Source organism: Cyanistes caeruleus, chromosome 6 (genome assembly GCF_971803275.1).
Source record: "Cyanistes caeruleus chromosome 6, bCyaCae1.hap1.1, whole genome shotgun sequence".
Taxonomy (NCBI): Eukaryota; Metazoa; Chordata; class Aves; order Passeriformes; family Paridae; genus Cyanistes; species Cyanistes caeruleus.
Window position 1 is genome coordinate 6,964,433 of NC_141706.1, and position 22,242 is coordinate 6,986,674.

Genomic DNA, 22,242 nt, shown 5'->3' on the forward strand with positions numbered 1-22,242 from the left:
TCTGTATTCATCCCAATGATAATATCTGTATTTTATTGGTATACATTGAATTTATTCTTGAAAGTTTCTTTATGAAGCTTAAAAGTGACTGCTTGTCTCTCTAGAGTTAGTCTTTCATGAAAACCATTCTGTACTTTGGTCCTTCATTTCCCCACACATTGTGGTTTTGATAAATAATTTTTGAGGCAGGGTGACCAAGATTAGTCATTGAAGTGTGAATACATGGAAATGTTGTGTAGTGCATTGTACTTGTGGTATTCTTTTTGATTCACAACAAGATCCAGCTTCTTAATTCAAGAGCTCTGTTTGTCTCAAGCACCATAAAGTACCTGAAATGGGGAAATCCTAGGAAATATTCTGTTCTATCCAAGGTGTACTCTTCAGAGTGCTCTGAGAGTCTTCTCTTTTATATATTCCAAGAATATGCTGTGGTAGCATTTCATGAAAGACTAATATGGTGACAGGTCATGGTGGAACTTTTTTTTTTCTTTAAAAACACATGACATTTGGGGTGACTGGAGGACAATGTTTGTTTAAGTACAGATTTTATTTGATGGTAGTATTGCACAGAGTTGTGATTACTTAGTGACTGAAAGTAATAATAATTTAATATCCAACCCTAGCACTTCAGATCTGAGCTTGGGAAAAAATGGACTTGGCAAAATGGGTTTGTTGTTGCTGTTTTTTCTCCTTAATTACTATTAATTTTAGAGGAATTAGTAATGAAGAAAATAATTGCCTGGGGTACTATAAATTTCTCAAGTAGCAGAGTATGTTTTTTTTTTACTTTACAGAATTGAACAGAGCACAAATACATTCATGCTTAATGCAATTAGGTACATTTCCCAGAATGTTAATTTTACAAAACCTTTTTCCTTTGACCTGAAAAAAAAAAGAGATAAATAAAACATGATGCTGCTCCCTCCATACAATCTCTTCCTCCTTCCGCTTTAAGCCCGCTCCAGTTTATTCAGACAAAATGTTAATGAAGATTTGGATTCTTTTTTCTCATGAAAGCGGAAAGGAAATCCTTCGGATTCTGTTCTGAATCTGGGAATGGGAAGCATGTGCAGCCTGTGTTATCAGTGCTGCTGTGTTAAGCAACTGGATTGGAGTAGTACATTTGTTTAACCTTCCAGCATAACGAGCTGCCAGGGGGATTGCTCCACTTAATAGCAGCCCTTCATTACTCTGCAACCATTTGCAGCGTGGTGTTTCTCCCATAGCAAAGAGAATTGGCGGTTCCCAGTTTTAGCTTCCTTTATCAGTGACACTTAATGTCAACAGCCCCGAGACTTTGCCAAAACAATCCTAACAAATCCTAATCCCACTGTTTCAAGGTAAGTATTTGCTTCTCAGAATTCTTCTGTATTGGTGCTGCATGTTTACACTGGACCTGTTTTGAATGCAACAGTGATCAAAGAAATATTTAAACTGAGCCATGTGTTTATTTTTTGTTCTCTGAAGGCACTTTGCATGTTCTCTTTTCTTACTTTTCACTACCATAGCTAAGAAAATTGTGGTAGGAGGCATTTTGGGGTGGTGATGCTGCTGCCATTATATTTTAAGGATCATCAGACCAAAATTAATTATGAGACAATGAGAATTCCATTTATAGTGACACAGATGTAGTTCAGTGTACCAGACTGTACATTAAAATGTCAAAAAAGTTCAAAATTAACCAACAGCTGAAGCCACCCTCTGCCCAAGAGCATAATTATTGCTTGTTGTTGTTCAAATGTTGCAATATAAAAGCAATAGAGCTTATATAAAACAGATAAATCCTTTAAAGGCGTCCCATTTGCAAAAACTAGCTGAACTGTCAAGGGAAAAGAGAAATTTTTGCTAATGGCAAAAGAAATGATTATTTTAGGGAGTGAATTAATAGTCTATTAATGAGCCTTGTTCCCAGTGCATTGTTCACTTCACACTTGACAGCAGCTCCATGGATCAGGACGGAATGTGTCTGTTCTTAACTGTGAGTTTTAATATTTTGCACTGAAAGATCATAATGTTGCTTCATCATTAAAATAACCACAAAATTAACTTTTGCCCCAAGGGAAAGACAGATGGCAGTTTGATGGCCTCATTATTCTTTTTAACAAGTGTAAGGTTTTACATTGGCTTATATAATCTAAAAAGATCTCAGAAGCTAGCTAGAAGAGTAAAAAGGGCATAGCCACACCATGCAACTGAATTTCACCTTTCTGAAAATTATAGCTATAACCAAATCTTACGTGTGTGGCTCCATATAATTTTTTTCCTTCAGTAGGAGTCATCCCAGTGGCTACTCTCAGTAAGTTAACTTGTCCCACTGTAGCCAGGAGTAATCCTACATTGCCTTAGGAGGGGGAACATTTCACCTGAGTTGCACACAGAAGGTCAGGTCTCAGTACAGGAGATGATGGCACGAGTCAAGGAAGATGTGGGTAGTGATTGGAGGAACTGAAGGGCCAGAAGGTCTCCAGTTATCTTGGGAGCAAATTTGGGTGGTGTGCCTGTCATGTGTATGCCTCAGAATGCCCATTCCCAATGGAGTACAGCTTTGGGTGGTTCCTATTGACTCAGGAGTTTGTGGATGCTCCATGCTTTGGAGAACTTGACCAAATAAATACTTAAGTACCTCACAGGGCCTTAATTAATGCTCACAGTGGACTTGGAAATAAGGGGGAAAGGCAAGGGCTGATCACAATTCATCTTCGGCTCAAGCACGAATTGTGCTTGTTTGCTTTAGTTATGTTTGTTTAGTTTTTTTGTAAGTGATATGGGAACTATTCACATGTTGATTTTGTCATCTGAAAAAGGCTTGTGGTAAAATGAGTGATGGAATGAAACTGAGAATATGTACTTGGTGGGTCCCATTTCTCACTGTGACTGCAGGACCCTGTCGTAAGCGAATTGTGGCAAATAAACAATTTTGATCTTTGTGGACTTTAGGATGCGTGGCCATGAAAAGTGGATTCCTTGCTGACCTATGGAGGTAATTTTGGTTTGAAACCTCAGCATTCTTAGGAATGCTCTATCAAACAGACTATATGGCAAGTTTGGGCCTCCACTGGTGCATTTCCATATTAGCTGTGTTCTAGTTTTCAGCTCAAATGCAAGGTGGGATCAACATGTGCGTCTACTTCCAGCTGCTTCCAAAAAGTTGTGACAGCTGAGATTCAGGGGTGTCCATTTGACTCAAGAGGGGGAGAATGACCAATTCCTGGCTGCAGGAACCCAGTGCTCCCTGGGATGCCTTCTACATGGAGGGACTGTTTAAAGCAGGCTCACTGCAGCACTGTGTGAATGGCACAAACCTCCCCTGGCTCTGCAGAAGAGCTGACCTCTTTCTGTCTCAAATGCAGGCGTATTTTGTCTCATCAAATTAAGTGGTCGCTCTTCAGGCAAAGCTCCTGTTGTAGCATCTATTGCAAATTGACAAAGAGGAAATTAAATTGCTTCCATTGTTAGGTGGAAGTTAGTGTCTGTGGGCAGTGTTGTCTTAGCACAGAGTTACTGAGCACTGCAGGCAGAGGAATTCAAGACTGGCATGAGGTAGGATTTACACAGACACATCTGACAGCTGAGTCTAGTCTGCAGTCTTTACCACTGTGGGGTTAAGATGGACAAAAGTATCAAAATCCCAAATGGAGTATAAGTTGAGAAAAATACTAATTAAATTTAGGAAATATTCACTTCTGAGTCACAGGCCTCTAGTGGAGAAATAAGTACAACAATAAATTTAAACTCTAATTCAGATGCAATGGACAAATTTCTGTTGTCTTGATTTATATTAAAAGAAGTGCTACCTACTGTACTGCAGTCAAGAGAAAAGGATATAGTCAGTCAAATATAGAGTGAAACACCAATGAACTATAATCAAATCAAGGGAAAGTTGTATATTCAAGTGAGACAGATCTGTATACGTCTTAAAATTGCTTCTATTTGCTTCTCATGGATACTAGAAGAGTCTTGTTTTCAACACAGTCCCACATTCCAGGATATGAGGCAGCTTAGGGAAGTCACCTGGACGAGTGGATTTGCTTCAGTTTGTGTAACAGTGTCTCTGGGTTTGATAGTGACAAATCATGACACAGTAAAAAAGGCATTTTGATACTTTGGTAAATATTCTCTTTCTTTGGAAACTGGACATATTTCATCATTAGTGCATGTAAGATATTTCTGCATCTAATCTATGATATTTAAAGGGGAGATGCTTAAGGTTTTAATGGGACTGATTCACTAAGCATCATAAAGTTTTTAGCATCATTAACAGGAACAATAACTCCATGTACTTGTGTTACTTATTTCTTCTGAATCTTCTTTCTGAATGATCTGATGATCTTTTAATAAAATTACAAAATTTCTGATTTGGATCTTATTTCTTTTGGGAAAATTTAATGGAAAATAATAGGGTTTATGCCAAGGATTAATTTGGTACAGTGTTCTACATAGATTTCCCAGTCACTGTAGGAGTTAAAACTCAGAATCCCTTGAATACATCTAAGGAACACATTTTTTTTGTAAGCACCAGAAGAGTAACCCAGTTGTCTCCTTTTCCAGTTTTCAGTTTTAATGGTGGAGAATCTAAAGCTTTTGGAAATAGTGTAGGATTACAATAGATCCTTACAGCCCTTGTGACACAACTGTTTGATTATGTCAAGCTGAAACCGAGCATCTCATCTATTACAGACAGAACAGTAACATTTTGCTGCTGAAAAGCTTATTAATGTATTGGATTTTTTTTCCCCTTTTGCTTTTCCCAGCGTTCAGCATCCTTAAGCTTTGTGGGCTTTCCAAACAGCACAGAAATGGAATTATCTCAATCTCCAACAAGGTTATCCAGCTCAGCTGACCCAGAGGCGAAAGGTGCAGCTGCTGTGACACTTGGCCTGTCCCCAAATGCCCTCTGTGACTGTGATGCTGCACCAGAGCCCCTGCCCAGCTACAGCCTGGCACTGGGCAGGGCTCCCAGTGACCCGAGCCCTGACCCTGCTGGCCTCACACCAGGTGATGCACTCCAGGGAGGCACTAAATGCAAGGTAGGGATGGCTCAAACTGCTCTGCTGAGAGGGAATCCACTTCCATTTACAGCGTGTTGCTGTTGATCAATCAGTCAAAATAAATTACTATTTCAATAAGTAAAGTTTTCCTTATCTGCTATTTGAATACTGATTACAAATTACTTTCTTAACATGAAAAGAAAGAAAACTGATAATAGAATTGTGCATTTCTTTCTCCCCCACCCCTCACAGCTAGAGAATGAAGACCTCAGTGTTGTGGATTGTCTTCTAGAAAACAGCTTGGCTACTGCTGGGCAAGAGGTAGTTAATGAATTAACTCTTTCTATGCAAAAAGTGATGGAAGAACCTATTAATCTTTCAATCAAAAAGTCTCAGCATTGCACTGCTCCGTCTGAACTGCTCAGCAACACTTCTTTCCTGCCTGTGAGTGCCAGAATGAGACAATCCAGAGGCAAAGAAGGTACCAAGCTTTTAATTATCTCCTTTAGGTGTTTTGGGTTTTTTTTTCTTAGCACTATGCATTGCAAGCATGGTAAAGCAGTATGCTTATTAATATACTTACATGTAAATGTGCTGTTCCAGTAAGCTTCAAATGTTATCAGAGTACTTAATCCAGTGGAAAAGTGTGTTTGATCTCATTTGTGGAGGAAAAACATGGAAATGATATGCTTTGAATTTGTAACATCCCTCATCTGTGAACCAGAAATGAGTGTGACTGTGTGAAGTACCTGGAGTATTAGTTCTCTTAGAAGCACTCCTGTTAATGAGACCTGCAGTTATGACTATTGAAGAGCTGGTTTGAAGAGTCCAAATTCAATTAAAAAAACCCACATTACTTCTGAAATGTAATGTGCTTTCTGCTAAGTCCTTCACATCAGTAGCATACCAAATTTTTGTTAACACATCGCACAGCATGTGCCTTTGCTTGGCTCTGTCTACTGTGGAACATTCACTTCAGCCAAGGCCTGTTTCTTCAGCCCTAATGGAGAATTAGGCTTTACTTAACTCTTTTCATGGGCAAATTGCCAACATCATGCTGCAAAGCCTTATTCCTGCAAACTCTGAAAGTCAATGGGACTATTCATGCAAGCAAGGGATTGCAGGATCAAGTTGTTATCCTGTGACTTATGCCAATATTTGGCTGGATTTCTCTATAAAAGATGAATTAATATTTCTCTCTCTGTGCTGTATTTTTATTCAGAGAACTCTAATTAGTACAAAGGAGGCCTAGCCCAGCGAGCCAAGGAAATGTATTTGTCTTCTCTTCCATGTCCTCTGCCAAACCGTGGCAATTACGCCACAATCGTTTGTGTGAGGTGTAAGAATCAGGAGCACCCCTGAAAGCTGTGCCTCAGTCAGGCTGAAGGGTCCTGGGGAGGAGCAGCAATGTAGTGTCTGGTGTGGGTTGTGTGACACCACACACAGAGGCAGCCCCAGCATTCAGAATCTCACTGTTGATAGCGGATGTTGCAAATTTGCTGAGTATAAAATGCAGGCCCTGTTGTGCAAGAGGGGGGAGGAAGCCTTGAGTGTTGAATTCAGTGCTGCTCCCTTTTCACAAGGGAGGATCAGAAGCAAGCAAGTCCTGTCCTGTCAGTGTTTAAGGGCCTGCAGTGAGGGGAGACCTGAGGAGGTTCAGTCACCAGTGCACCATAAAATGTGAATTCTGCTGCAAAGGCAATGTTAACTCTGCTGGTGACTCTCGGTAGGACTTGCTGGCTTCAACACTGCTGTGCTGCCAAGCCTCATTCCTTCTGGTGTATGTCTCCAGTGACTCTTCCTTTTCTAATAGCAAATCTAAACATTTCAGCTTAATTGAAAACAAAATAATTCTCATCCTAGGCACATGGGATGTGGTAAAAATGGTACAAAGTGTGATCATTTTCCCTCTTACAGCCACTTTTCTTTCTTATGAATTGCATAAACACCCTCCCCTCCTCTTCTCTTTCCTAGACTAAACAAATCTGATGGGTTAAGTCTCTCCTCATGGATCAGGGGTTTGATTTGTTCAAAACCACCTCATTCCTCTGTGCTATTTTGGGTTCCCTGCAATTAAGGAGTGCTGCCCACAGCCAAATGCAGAGCTCAGCTGAGGCCTCTGGGGTGACATGCAGAATCAGGGTATCAGCTCCTTGTGTTTTACATTCCTTGCTGCCGGTGATACCCTGCTCTCTTCTGCAGAAGCATTAGGGGTTGAGTACTGTGTAGAGAACAGCCCACTTTAACTCTTATGTTCCTTCCAAGGACATTTTCCCAGCCAGTTGTTTTCCTTTGGGATTATGTTCATCTGACCCTTCATGAGCAGAGTACAGTTATCTCAATTCAGTCTTACTGATCTAGGAGATTTTTTTTCTCTGATGCACTAAGGTCTATTTTTAGCTGAAAACATTCTCCATGGTGGAACCCCTCCAGTTTGGTGTTTCCCACAAGTTTTATAGGCACTATTTTTTGATGGGCTCAGCTGCTGATGGAAATGTTGGTTAATGTAGGAACCCAGGACCACTGGAGCATCTTCTGTTTGACAGTGTGCAATGAGAGCTGCTCCTGCAGCTTGGTGGGCAGTCTCCTTTTAGTAATTCTGTCCATGACAGGGCTACCCACCCTTCACCTGAGTAACAATCACAAGTGAATAATGCCTTAGGTGTGATGTGAAATGCATCTTTCCCTGTTAGTCTTTGTTTTATTCTTGTGGCTGGAAAAAACAGAGTGCTTTAGGGGCACGTTGCTTTCAAGCCATGGCTTGAGGTACTATTACCCTGAGCTAGATTTTCTTTTCAAAAATCACCTTTTCCTGGCCCTCTCTTATCTCAAGAAAACCACAATATTGTGTTTGTTTCTTGTTTGTATTGGCTATGTCAAACTAATTCCTAACAAAAGTAGGTGAGATTATGAAATTTCTCAATGGACTTGTATTTCTGAGGGCATCCACCAGGACATTTCTCTCTATCCTGTCCCATCTCCCCAGAACTGTGTTTAATGTCAGTTGAAACTACAGCCATATGCTGATACAGCTACATAAAGCTACAGCTAAATGCTTATATAGCAGATAGTTTTGAATTTGTGCGTTTATAAGTGCCAGATGCTGGAGGAAAGAAAGGAATTATAGTGTAACTTTTGTCCTGTGGCAGCACATGAGAGACACAATTTTCTTCTTGTTTTCAAGTAACTGGAATTATCCAGAAGCTGGAGCTGGAGACCACAAAGATTTCCTGAGCCTTGGGGGTTCAGACCTCATTGAGTCTGCTTTTCTAAAGTGAAGGCTGTATAGTAAAGAGGATTACTTATGCTGTTCCATGTATATGGATGCATGTGATATAGCTGTGTACATACATAATTCCCTGAGAATGAAACAATTTCCATGAAATATTTCATATGTACTCCTCATATTGGGAACAGAAGCTGTGGTTAAAAGTAAAGAAGAAAGACAAAGGCTCTGCACCAGAACAGAAAATAGCATGCACATTTTCTATACATATAGATGAAATTACTCCATAATTCACTTACAATATCATATTAAACACCAGTCAGAAGTACATGAATATTGAAGTACTTTCTACCCTAATCTGCCTGTGATATTATAAATATTTTATTCATTTTCTTATCTTCTGTTCCAGATTCCAATAACTGTGAAAAGGAACATTTTGAAATGGATATGAAAAGCAATCAGAATGTCAGGTAGCAGAGTCCTTTTTTTTATACAAAAGCACTGGCTGTGAAATCTTATGCATGCATTTAGAAAACTTGTCATACTTAATGATGATTGAGAACTTAGAAAGAATTCTAGATTCCTTATAGATAATAGTTCTGAAGTTGTAAAGTGCTCTCAAACTTGAGAACAACCATGGAAAAGAAGTGGTGAATTCATGTATTTCTGTGTAATTTTCCAGAATGAATAAATATTTGCAAACTTACCTCACTTGAACAATTAGAAAATGTTAAGCTCCAATGAAAGCTAAAAGATATAATTGGAACAGGATTAACGTTACCTCAACAATTCTATAAAATTTGATTTTCATCCACTACTGTGATAATATGGTGAAGTTGATGATATGCTGTGTTCCTGTTGAAGCCAGCCACACTAAAAAGTATAAAATATTACTTTGTGTTAATTAAGAACATACAGATGCATGAGCATACATGCCCTCATACAGGGCAGAGCTTTAGCAAAGGAGTTAGTAATGTATTGACACATATGATTAATTTAAAGTGATTGCATTCACATTTCTTAAATAATCGGTTCATGAAAAAATATCAAGATTTTCAGTGTTTGGCCACCACAGTCATAGTTACAGAGGAAAAGGAGCACAAACAATGGTGCATGAAGCTGAGTAGGGAGGAGAATTTTGTGGAATGTGGATGAATTTAATCATGTGTCCTTTTGACTCTAGAGCTGCCCCTAAGGAGCAGAAGATCCCCTATGTGCGACTGGAACGTCTGAAAATATCTGCCTCGGAAGTGGGGGAGCTCCCGGTGTTCAAGCTCCAGCCACAGGACAATGAGCAGGAGGGCAATTTCCTCCTAGTAATTGAGTGTGGGACACGGTCCTCAAGTATGTCTATAAAGGTGAGTGGGATTTCCTTGAGGTTTTACCTGCCTTCTCCCCTTTATCCCACTGGTTTGTAGGCACATTTTCTGGAATATTGTACAGTAAAAAAGTCTGCTGATTTGTTTGACCCTCAGGGACTTCTGTGATGGGTTGTGGTAAAGAAAATACAGCTTTGAGCTTGCTGTGGAGCTCCCTGCATCTTCCATTTCTGAGAAGTTTGTAGTGTTTTCATACAACTTGGCTCACCTGTCTGTTTACAAATACAGGATAAATAGCTTAAAACTGGTCTGAATATATATTTGAGTGGTAGGAACCGATCCCAGAAATCACAGTTTAATAGATTTTTAAAAGCTTTATATTCTATTGCTTCGGTGTGAACTTCTTTCCCCAGAAGGAAACAGGAATATCTGGTGGGAAAAAATCCCTGTACTTTTTTTGTGTTTGGGTTTTTTTGGGGGATGGTGGGGGGTTTGAGCTGTTTACCATAAAACTTACAAGTGAGATTGTAGAATTTCCTATCACCTGGTGTAGAATCTGCACAGCTCTCTCACAGTGCTACTACACTGGGGTACAGGGAGGAAATGACCTGACCAAGATGACCTGGCCAAGAAATGCCAAGAGTGTGGGCCTGCTGAGCCCCAGTGCCCTCCCCAGTAGAGATCACTGCAGAGAGGTACTTGGAAGCACTTGTTGGGAAATTGTTGTTGGGAGCTGTGTCTTCCAAGTTCAGGAAGTACTTGGTTATCTGCAGATAACCAGTGAAGCTGATGTGTGAAAATGATGATTGTGTGATCCCAAATTTTTCTTCTTTCAAGATAAATAAAGATAGTCCAGCTGAGGGACAGAAATCCAAAGAGGAGAGCTCAGAGGACAGGAGATTTCTCATCTCCCAGACTGCAGGACAGACACAATCTCCATCATCTGCTGATCAGAAGCTCAGCAATGGCATCCCCAGCACGAAGAAATCCCCAGTTACTCAGGAAGTCAGTCCAATTGAAAATGAGGATTTCTGTGCTGTGTGTCTTAATGGAGGAGAACTGTTGTGCTGTGATCATTGCCCCAAGGTCTTCCATCTCTCCTGCCATGTTCCAGCCCTGCTCAGCTTTCCAGTGTGAGTATGGATGATATTTCACTACTGTGCTGTTCCTGCTCGCTGCCTGGGGCAGACAATATCCTCAGGGATTGATGTTTCAGCCTTATACAAGGGCTGCATCTCTCACTTGCCTATTTTGATAAGTTTTTGTCTTACATACTAGGAACTAGATGAATTATAAAAAGAACTCTTTCCCACCACTGTGCACTTTCTGCAGTTAACTGGCCAGTACAGCAAAGGAGGTGGCAGACCTGAACTTAGAAAACTTTCATGTGAATCACTGGAGAAAAATAAAATCCTAACTCTCATGTAACAGCTGAAGTGTAAACATCAGCTCTTCTTGGCAGAACAAAGACTAGCACAAGGGAAGGGCAATCAGTGAGTTTTTATTCAGTTTGTTAGCAAATTCTATGGGAAATTTTAGGATTATCTGGGTTTCTGTGGAAATATTTGAGTCATTGCTTTCCCTAAGATACATTCTCTCACATCTTATCACAGAGAGATTGTATGCAATGAACCAGAAACAGATACACGTCCACATACCAAACTTTAAAGTGGGCCTGAATAATGCTCATTACTGTGGTATGCAATTCTGAATTCTGTTATAAATCATTACTAAGTGGAACCAAAGCCCACTTCATTTGAGCAAAGCTCAAATAATTGTCTCAGTAAGGTATTAATTTGGAGATTCTGGTTTCTCTTTTCTGTTCAAAAAACAGGACATTTCAGTTCTTGGCTTTTCTTTCTTTTCTCTAGTAGTGGAGTTATTATTAACTTCTAGTTTCAAAGCAATATGAAAACCAAGTTTTCCTGTTAGAATAAACTTTTGAGGCAAAGTTAAACTCTATTGAAGTGAATTAATTCCCTTACCTAAAGCTCTATATTAATAATTCCTGAAAATATCTTCATCTGTGGTTATTCAGACCCTGATGTTGTAGAAGTTGCATCACTGCCTTCATGAAATTCTTCAAGAGGTTTCTGAAAATGCATCTACTAGCATGGTCACACATGCCCTTGCAGGATTATGTCTATTTGGTTTGGGGACCTGAGTATTATCACACCATTTCTGATTATGTTGGTTTCTTAGAAAAACATGTCAATTATCATATTGATAATAAATATCTCAGTTATCAAAAGGGTTTGGGTTTGTCTCATGAACCAATTGCTGCCTGCTTTTCCTTAGTGTTTTTTTTTTTTCAAAGCAGCACTTGAATCAGTGCAGCTGTATGCACTGCTGGTAGATGATCTTAAACACAATTTTATCATTTCCTTCATGATGGGAAAAGAGTTTTGAATAGAATCCAAAATAATTCTACTTCTAAGTGGATTCAAATCCAAGGAGGAATATCTAGTACAATGGGCTTCAGATTGCCTGCTATCATAATGCTAGTTAAGGATGAGGCTTTCCAAATAGTGATCCCTGAGATTTGCTGTTTGACAAGGTTGTGTTAAAAATGCCCCACGAGATTTTTTGGTTTCTTGTTCTTTGGTGTTGCAGGGGAGAATGGGTGTGCTCACTTTGCCGTAACCCAGTGAAGCCAGAGGTGGAATATGACTGTGAAAACACACGCTACAGCCACAGCTACAATGCACCATATGGCCTTGGTGACTGTGACCAGAAGGTGGGAATAATTATATATTGCACTATTTAGAGCAGGCCATATGATCTCAGCATGAGGCTTTACAGTAAATACAAAAAAGGCATTGTTATTATTTGGTTGTATCATTCCCTACTTTCTAGACATGGCTGTTAGATTAAAAAATGTTATAGAAAGATGAAGCAGGCAGATGTGGAATTTTTTCCTACTTTGAACAGGGAACTTTCAGTAGGACTGAAGTCATCATACAATCTTCTTCATATGTCCTGTTAGTCCCCTTGAAGATATTTAGGCTCTCAACTCAGCCTAGACGAAAGCTTATCGCTTTATATACCTATTATTAGTTTTCTCTATTAAATCTTCTATTAAATAAGTGCCTTTTCTTAAGGCACTTGGTATTTTGAAGGCACAAATTTGAGATAGATGTTGTGTATATATTGGTGATAACTGGACAGAGGAGTCCACATATCTGAGTGCAGATGCTGAGCTGGCCCTGTTTCTACTGGACTTGGTACAACTGGGATTTGTTGTTGGGATTTGGGTCTCAGATAGTGAAGTCCTATTTAGAAAATTGAGTTGATTAAAAATTCCATTGTTTGTGAGAAAGTATGGCTTATAATGTTTATGTGATATTTTTTTTTGTCACTAATGAATGAGCCAAGCACTAGTAGAAGTGTTTTACAAATTCAAGGGAATAGTTTTCATACAGTATTATCAACTCTTATCAGTTTGCATGAATGGATATGAGCAGCAGGAAACATTGCCCATTTAACTCTTTACACATTGTTGTTGCCATTCTTTCAGCTGAGAGCCAAGGAATAGATCTGTAGTGCACAAAATAAATAATGATAGCAATTCCCAAGAATTTCCAGGAAAATGTTTCTTTTCTTGCATTTATTGGCTATCCTTGTTTTCCAAGCTATAACAGTGCTATGAGGCAGAATGTCCCCCTGACTGAAGTGTGCCATTTTGCATCAGAAAGGAACAGTCTATATGAAAATTCTCTTTTTTTTTTAGTATGATTGATTAACTAAGGGTGAGAATGAAACTCCCTTGTTTTGAATTAAAATGCATTTCAATTTTGGCTTCCACAGAAGTGTGAAAAGCTGGTGCTTTCCCTGTTCTGCAGCAGTATGAGCCTCCCGTTCCATGAACCTGTCAGTCCCCTGGTGAGTACTGCACATGCAGGGATCAGAGGCAACCCAGAGAACTCCACAAGTTTCTCCTTTTTCTTCTTGAAGTATATTAATGAGGTTTTTTTCTGAACAGTATTGCTTCCTAGGGAAGGGTGAGTGCTTGCCTCTTCCAAGGGCCTTGAAGGTGTCAGGGCAGGGAAATTTTGGCCAGTGTTCAGGTTGTTTGGATGCCCATTTAAGAAGCTGGAAGAATGGCAAAGGTGTATGAGGGGTTCCAGTGATTTAAAAAGTTGACTTGCCACGTACATGGAGAATGTTGTACTGTCATAAGAGACATTTGCTCTAGAAGCAACCCTGAACTCCCTCTTTTCTTGTGCTGTGCACAAAGAGGGTAAATGTGACTGTGTGCAGGGGAAGATGTAGAGATATCTGCTTCATCCATGTACTCCACATTTACAATATTAACTGTCTGCTTCAAGGAAGATGGAGACTCACACTATTGTAGCAATAGAGCACCATGTGCTAAGATTTGAAGGGGAGAAAAATAAAGCTTTTATGTGAAGGAGTAGTTCAAATAATGCTATAAACCCCATTCCACCTAATAAACCTTGCAATGAACTTATGGGACAAATTACCTAACAAGTAGGTAGTAGTAGAATGAGAAAGATTTAAGGAGGGGGATATCCTGGTAGCTGATGCCCATTGAAAAAGACTTCTGTTGAACTTTTAAAAGAGTGCACAGAATCCTATTTTGAGTCACTCTTGACAGACTACTTCCCACATTATCAGCTGAAAGTATCACAGCACTTTCTTTTTGTAATTGCTTGGGGAAAATGTCAGCTAATTATCAATGTTGTATAAATTATTGATCATGGTTAAATTTGGGTTATAGTTATCTGGGGATAAACTTTACAAAGTTCAAGCAGCAGAGTAGTCTGTGAAGTGTGCTATTTTTAGGATCAGTCTTGCAAACAAATATGCTTTAACCAAATCTAAAAACACCCAGGAAGATGATGTGCAAGTGTAGGCAGTAAAAGATTAGAGCTCTCTACCTTGATGCAATGACTCCTCTGCAATGATTTCTGTCCAAAATTGCATCGAAGTCACTAGAGAGGAAATGTTTTAATTAAAAATGTCACATACCTGCCTTTTATTCTTATTGCAGGCTCAGCATTATTATCAGATCATCAAAAGGCCAATGGATTTGTCCACCATAAGAAGGAAGCTGCAAAAAAAGGACAAGTCTCACTACTCTGCACCTGAGGAACTTGTGACTGACGTGCGTCTCATGTTTTGGAACTGTGCAAAGTTCAATTATGTATGTTTCTAATATGCATGGGTGGGGGGAGACAAAGCAGGGGCTGGCTCTTTCAGTGGCTGTCACACTGGTGCAACTACTGGTTCCATGGAAATCAGATATAGGATTGGGATGAAGTATTAGTCAGTTTTATTCTTTGGAAATTATGTTAGGATTTTTTTAATGACAGGAATGAAGTTTATATGAAGGTTTATATGTATCTGAGAACTTGAGATACGTATGGATCTAAAATGAAAGAGGGACATCTTCACAGACAGCTCTATGGAATGTTGCTGTGTTTGCTGTGAGAAGCCAGTCACAGCCAGAAAAATAACTAGGGAAAACAAAATGTTTTAAAATTCCTAAGCAGTGATGACTGCTGTTCTTTATAGTTCACTGCACATCTCTGCTTCTTAGAGGTGCACAAATGTGTTCCTTAACAGCAGCAGCTGGTTTTTACTTCACTGGAAATGCAGAGGGACTAATGGGCTGTGGAAAGTGTGCAGAGACAAATGGAGATGTGGCAGACAGAGCCAAGGAGAGATACTGGGGTGGGGCAGCTATCTGGGTTTGGTGCTGGATGATTTCTGCATGCGGTAGCACTGAATGGTTATCCATTCCCTTACAGCCAGATTCCGAGGTTGCTGAGGCTGGACGATGCCTGGATGAGTTCTTTGAGGACAAACTGAAAGAGGTTTACCCTGACAGGCATTTCCCTTCAATGCAACGGGATGACTCTGATTCTGAAGACGTGGAGAGCCAGAGCAGCCAAGTGCCATCCCAGGATTTCCAGTGGCCGTCGTACGGGCAGGAGTGCGTGCAGCCCAAAAGGAAACGGCGCCACGCTGTAAGATTGCAAAAGCAAAAGCATTTGGTTGCCAAGTGGCCTCCCTGCTAACTCTGTTTGCAGCTAATGATGGGAAGTTCTGGCAGGGCTGTCTGGGAAAACTGTCAAGCTTCTATCACGGATGTGTGATCAGTTCTACAATTTTATGTCACGGTCCCTTGAGTGGAATAAAGTGTCAGATGTGTATAAATGTGCAAGCAGGAGCAAATGAAGCCTCTCAGGCTGCACAGTTATCTTCCTAGGAGAAAGCTCTGTCAAGGTTTGTAAAAAGCCCTTTAGCTGTTCATTGTTTGTTTCCTTTGTACACAGGAAAGTGAAAAAACTAAAAGAATGATGTTTCAGCCAGCTAACAGCCTTCCTCAGGTATGAGCTCCTCAAGATAAGAGATTTGAGGAATCCAGCAGCATGACTGTCAGAGTTAAGGTGTGTGGGAGGAAAGCAAAGCGCTTGGGCTGTTTATTTAAACTCTTCTATTCTGCTGACCATATGCCTTATTTCTAGATCTTGTGGATAGACAACAGATCCAAAATGTTTAAATCTGTCAATATTCCTTCTGTTAAATCACGTGTATGTTTCACAGTGTTTACACTGAAGTACTAAAGTCTTGGTCATAGGTAATGGTAAATAATAATAATAAAAATAACATGCTAATAATACCTCATACTGCAGTACCGTTTCATAATCTGTTCAATGTGACATCTCTATTTTATAGAGCACAGGTAACCATGTAATAAATTTGCAACCTCAGTGTGAATGCTGGCCATGCTTTGAGACAAATACAACATGTAGCCATTAAAGCTGTAATCCTGTTGTCTTATTCAATGATTTTTCTGGGAGCTTGGCTGCTCCAAAGCCTGTGAGATAATGTGATTATCTGATTAACTGTTTCTTTTGAAGCACAGCATTTTCATTAAATCAGGAAAGAAGAAGTGCTAATAGTGCTAATACAAGGGCTCTCTGAGGGATAGTTCTCTGTGTATACTGGGTGCTGTTTGCAAGGCATCATTCTTCTGGAATCTAATTCATGTTTGGTAAAGCAGTGTGGGATTTCGTAGCTCTCAAAGGCAGCATTTTCATACAACCCAAGGCAGTTGTTTTTCTATAAAGCAGATATTGGAAATCAGCAAATTAACTACAGAGTGAATTACATGGTTATAGAAGTGCCTATAAAATAATATCATTAATTTCTGATTTTCTTTTTGCTTATTACCTGTAGTTGTGATTACCAGCAGTACTAGAAGATGATGATAACGCTATATATGTAGAAGCTCAAACAGAAAGTCTGTCTAAGATACTTGTTTCTTTTTTTGCTAAATTTCACAATGTATAGGCAGAACAGAACCAAGAGCAGATTTAGAGTTTGCTTGAACAAAGCTTGCATGTCACTGTAAAGTCTGAAGTGTGGGAGGGGTAACAGGACATCACACCTGAGCAGAGAGTGATAGTTTGCAAGCTGCTTCCCACCCCTTCCAGCAGCAGGTGAGCCACATCTCTGCATGGCCAGTGCTTTCTTCGCGTGTGTGAGGGACGTCTTCCTCCTTAGAGCTCTGCCCAGCAGAATGATCCGGGCTGGCAGCCAGCTCTGAGACAGGAGGTTGTTGCAGACCTCAAAACAGAAATCAAACACAATTAAAGTTGATTTTCTTTGGTTCCTGTAAATAAAGATGCTATTTTCAGCATAGTTTATATGGGCTATTTTGTCTGGTAATCATGTATGTTATTTTAGATAACACTTTAAAGTAAAGGTTTATATATGAAATAATAATAAGATGTGAATGTTATATTCTGCTATCTGTGTGACTTACTGTTTGCCCTTAACTTGGTAGTGTGCTAATCTTTTCTTTTCTTTGAAGAAATGAAAATCTGGATATTAGAAACCAACTGGCAAACTGTGAGATGAAGGGACAGCCTTTACATTTTCTAAATGTGAATTCATATATGTTTGCTTTCTATCAAATTCCTCAAAATAGTGAGAGTCTTGGCACAGGGCAATGAGTGCAGGTTTATCACTGAATTAATCACACATGTCTGTGCTACAGGTATGGCTTTTTCTCAGTTCCTCCACCAAAGACCTTTTACAATAAATAATGAAAAAATTACATGTTTTTGAGATTTCATCTTGGTGCAGTAGTAGGAATGTGAGAGAATATTGATGGCTTCCTTTTTTCCTGGAAGAGCAGAGTCAACAAGAGCCTCCTGTTCCTTAAAGGCTGTAAGGTTATTAACTGTACCATTAAACTGTAATAACCATTAAACAGTTATGAACTGTACCAGTTTTGGAGAATACCTGTTTAAATAAAATTTATCCAGGGTATATTACACTTTTATTAAAAATAGAAGTTTTCCAGTTTGTCATCCTAAGTAAAACACCTTTTGGGTGTGTGCTGGCAGGACTGAATGACCTGAGCAGTCTTAAGGCTAACTTAGATTCTGATTAATACTCTAAGACTAGTAACTATTGAAAAAAGCCCTCATAAACCTCATGTCATGTTGGTAAGCAGGAGAAAAACTGAAGCCCTACATATGGCTTAATATATTTTCAAACAAGAATCCATGGGTCAGCAAATTCACAATACAGTGCAGGTTATAAGAACAACATATTTTTCCTACATGTAATGGGTTACATGTATAAAGGGAAAATCCTTTCTGTGTTTAAACAGTTGGAAAAGAGATTAATTGCAGTTTCATAATAGGTCTGCCAAAGAAGAAATGGTAGCTACAGATTTGGCCTTCATTCCCCCCCAGAAAATTTCAAAGATCTGCTGGGTCCAGTATCGTGGCAGGAGAATGAGATCACAGTTAAAACAAACAGGTGTTTAAACATACAGATTAACCAATGACTGCATGTTTATATGTGTAATGTGCATTGCTGAACAATAAAACATGTGAAATGTCTTTTTGCACATCAATCTGAAATTTTTGATCTCAGTACATCTGCTTTCAATTCATGCACAGATCGTATAATATAATTTAATAATCATTAGCTAAGTTGCTCATAACTTTTGATAGCAAAACAGAGCAGTTATGAAAGCAACTGTGCTAACACAGGAGACAGCTTGCTGTTTGTGCTAATACTCTCAATACCAAGTAGATATTTTGCCTTTTTGTTTTTCAGTTGCTCCAAGTTATTGAGAAACAAACATGACAAGAACAAGTAGCAAGAAATGTTTGTTGTTTAAATGTCTGTACACATAAAGTGCCAAGAAACATGCTACTTATTAGTGAGAGGAAAAACATACTGTGATGTATTAATCTGGAGGAATCAGAAGAGATACTCTAAAACTGAAAATGCCAAAAATTGGAATAATTTACCAAAAAGGAAAAGAACAAAAATCCTCTATTGGAAAGAAGTCAAGCAGACACTGCAATTGGTTCTATATTATTATTAGTTCATTTCTGTTTGGTTTATGGGAAAATAAAACTATCAACATCAACTTTCTGACCTGTGGGCCTTTTGGCTTGAGGAGTAAGGAATTCTCCTCTCAGGGTTTCAGCTGTGCTGATCTACAGACATAATTAGGAGGTAATTTATAGTTAGAGGTAACTTTTTTATTCTATAAATAGGAAAATGTAGAAAATCTGGACATGCAACTCCTTCAAGTGTTAAATACAGACAATAAACTCTATTATAGACAAAAAGCTAAACACCAGCTGAATTTCTCTGATTTTATTGAGCTATCAAATGAGATGATCTAGGGGAAATAAAGATAGGCAGTAGTCATAGGCAGAGGAGGATGCACATCTTTTGAAGCTGTATTTGTAGCACAGGACCAGGAAGTAAGAGAAGTTTTTTGAGAAATACTATCCCACTGTCTTTTCCTGTCTGTTAGTGAAGGTTTGTGGAAGTATGTTTTAGTGTGTAGTTGTGTGTGTTCTCGTGACAGCACTTAATAGACTGGTAGCATTTAGACTAAGGAGACTTTTGTAGAAGCTTCTATTAGGATATGTAAAAGTAGGGAGACGGTATTTGAATGGCTTTTTTTGTTTTGGAAAAGTGCTTGCTATGGTGGGAAAGTTGTGGTGGAGATGAGAAATTGCAGTGTTCAAATTCGTTGTCACATATCCAGGTCCAGTTGTTCCCTTTTCATTTCAAGTGTCTGAAAAGAGATTCTCGAAAAGATAATTTTCAGACTACTTCTTCCTGTTTAGGGTGGAATTTGTAACAGACTCCCTGTAAATTTTCAAATCTGAGTGTTTGGGTTGTACCTTTAAAATGGTGAGACTTGTGCATTGTGGAATTGGCTTGTGTCCAAGTCTTGTGCTGACTGTCCGCACCTGGATGAGCATTTCTCCTGGCTGAATGAACAAACACAGCACCCTAACAGGGCTTCAGGTGTTGAACTCTGCTCATAGAAACTTAATCATGAGACTTAAACATGGAACTTAATCTTGTTTTATACTGGCCTAGCAAATGTCAGTGTCTAGAGATCATTAAAAAGCATCAGAATTGTAATATCTTCAGAAAATTACAGTAAAACAGATAGTTGTGCCAGGACATTTTATGCAGTTGTTGCTGGATTGTATGATGATTTGTAAGTTAGTGTTCATTATGTAAATAATCACATTTTTGCTATTTATTTTATTTATTTATTACTTTTAATGTTTCTTGCAACAGCATTAAAACAGGCCTAGATTTAAGTCAAGGAAATAGTTTGTGTACTTGTCTATACCATGCTATGTAGCCTGTGGTGCACAGTGCAACTCTTCTGAATTTACAGCCCACTGGGCCAAGCTAAGCAGTTCTTTCCTGTGGCAGAACAGCAAATGGAAAACATCCTTAATCTGTAATTCTGCAAGTATTAATAGAATGGGATGATCACTATAGAACCAGCAGACTGTACAGGTGTTCTGTATATCACAGAAATTAAACCAAAACCTTAAAGGATATTTTATTCTATGGTATAAATAAAGGAACAATATAGAGCTTAGATAAAATGATAATCAATTCAAAATTAATCTTTAAATCCTACCCAAACTCCATCCTGCATCTTACATGTAATTTTGAATACCTCAGGCATCTGCAGTGCAGTGTATTATTAGCATATACAGGTGGGCTTTGCCTTATGAAAAGTAGCATTAAAGAATTCAGTGCTTTAAGCAAACACTGGACACCCCTCTGTTTCTTTTCCCCTCTGAGGGCTTTAGAAACATTGGTTAACTGGCTTTCATCCATGTTTGTGATGTACTTATAAATATTTCCCACTTATAACTGTGGAAAGCAGCATGACAAGCTAATGGAATGAGTGAGCAGCAGGGATGGAAATTGAATGCAGCCCTCGGACCTGGTTGCAGGATTATCATGGAGCAGTGTTAAATGAAAGCATTGTGAGACATCTCCGCTTTGGGATACCAAAACCTTCCATTATGGAAGAGGGGATTTGGCTCTGCCAGCATGCTGCAAATGGTGCTTGGGCTTAGCACCTCCAGTCCTGGAACAGTGTCAGGAATCACACAGAGCTTGTTTCACCTGCAGGGCAGCTCTGTTCAGTGAGGGGGAATGGGGCAATGCTCAGTCCACTGCTGCAAACTCACCAGTGCCTTACAGCTCCAGAGCAGCTGCAGTGGCCTGGGCAGTGCAGATACTACAGCCATAGCCTCTGCCAGAGCCAGGTTATCTCAGGGATGATAAAAATAGCATGGATTTTCTCCAGAGAATGAACCACATAAAGGCTCCCCAGAAGTAATATCCCATACCATTCAAGACAGCAGAAGGCCTTAATCTTTATTTTTTATCTTTTAAATACCACCAAAAAAAATTCTGCACTCTTAATTGGAGTGAGCTGGCTGGACAAGGAGTTCATAACAATGGCCTTTGGAGGTGGCATTCTCACTTTGTAGCCCTTGCATCATGTTCAGAGCTGTTCTCAGTGTGTTGCATCATGCATCATTCCTGGTGCCATGGGGCTAGGAATCCCTGGGGCAGGGAGCGAGCCTGCACTGCACACGTGCTGGAGAGCTGGGAACACCCTGGAGATGTTCAGCCCCTCAGCTGAGAAAAGTGTTGCTCCAGCACACCCTTCATCTGCTGTCTAGATGATTATATTGTGAAAGGATATTTAATGAAATGGGAATATGCAATTTCTTCCTTTCACTGGTCCTAATTAGGGCATACTGTAAATATATATTTATAGCCACAGAACTCAACCTTTTACTCTGCTTGTGAGAAACCTGCAGAATTAACCTGATTCTGCATTCTTTTACTGCTTCCAAATAATGCACAATTTACAAATAAATTTACATTGGCTGCCTCACCTCTTCCCAGATGTCAGTACTATAATGCCCTTCTCATTTTGAGTCAAGTTTTCCTTTATTAATTCAGCAGTTTGCAATTAAATGATTAACTAATCAAATTCTTTCCTCCTGAGTACCTGTGCAAATGCATTGAAGACTGATTGATTTAACTGAGGTCACTCAGATATAAATTGAGCCTTATCATTATGAAGTATGAGAAACAAGGAAGAAGGGGCTGTCCGAGAAGGCAGTAGGAGGACTTGTGACTTTTAGCCTTGTGGAGGTTTTCTTGTAGTTCCAGTGGGGAGAAAAAAAATGGTTCTGGAACTAGAGATCCAAAAATTACATGGAAATTTGTATTACTGCTTTACCTGCCAAAACTGAGGTTCAGGTTTTAAAATGTATGTGACAGCATTGGCTGTTTCCCCCTTTTTGTTTATGCTGTCTCATCATATGGGAATAAAATGAGAATTCTTTTGATGGAA

At 39.3% G+C, this 22,242-nt stretch overlaps 1 protein-coding gene across 4 annotated transcripts in view; it reads left to right on the forward strand.

Moving 5' to 3' along the window:
• TRIM66 (tripartite motif containing 66) overlaps positions 1-16,330 on the forward strand; it is a 44,952-nt gene extending 28,622 nt beyond the window's left edge. For 2 of the 4 annotated variants that reach the window (XM_086892061.1, XM_086892062.1), the window contains exons 12-21: positions 4,752-5,027; positions 5,241-5,469; positions 8,624-8,684; positions 9,398-9,572; positions 10,371-10,666; positions 12,147-12,270; positions 13,341-13,415; positions 14,548-14,700; positions 15,308-15,526; positions 15,836-16,187. In XM_086892061.1, the coding sequence (XP_086748187.1) occupies positions 4,752-5,027; positions 5,241-5,469; positions 8,624-8,684; positions 9,398-9,572; positions 10,371-10,666; positions 12,147-12,270; positions 13,341-13,415; positions 14,548-14,700; positions 15,308-15,526; positions 15,836-15,895 (1,668 nt within the window). In that variant the 3' untranslated portion in view covers positions 15,896-16,187. Of the gene's footprint in view, positions 1-4,751; positions 5,028-5,240; positions 5,470-8,623; positions 8,685-9,397; positions 9,573-10,370; positions 10,667-12,146; positions 12,271-13,340; positions 13,416-14,547; positions 14,701-15,307; positions 15,527-15,835 lie in introns of all 4 variants that reach the window. The other 2 variants (XM_023928618.2, XM_086892063.1) reach the window with 2 other exon arrangements.
• Positions 16,331-22,242: the final 5,912 nt, after the last annotated feature.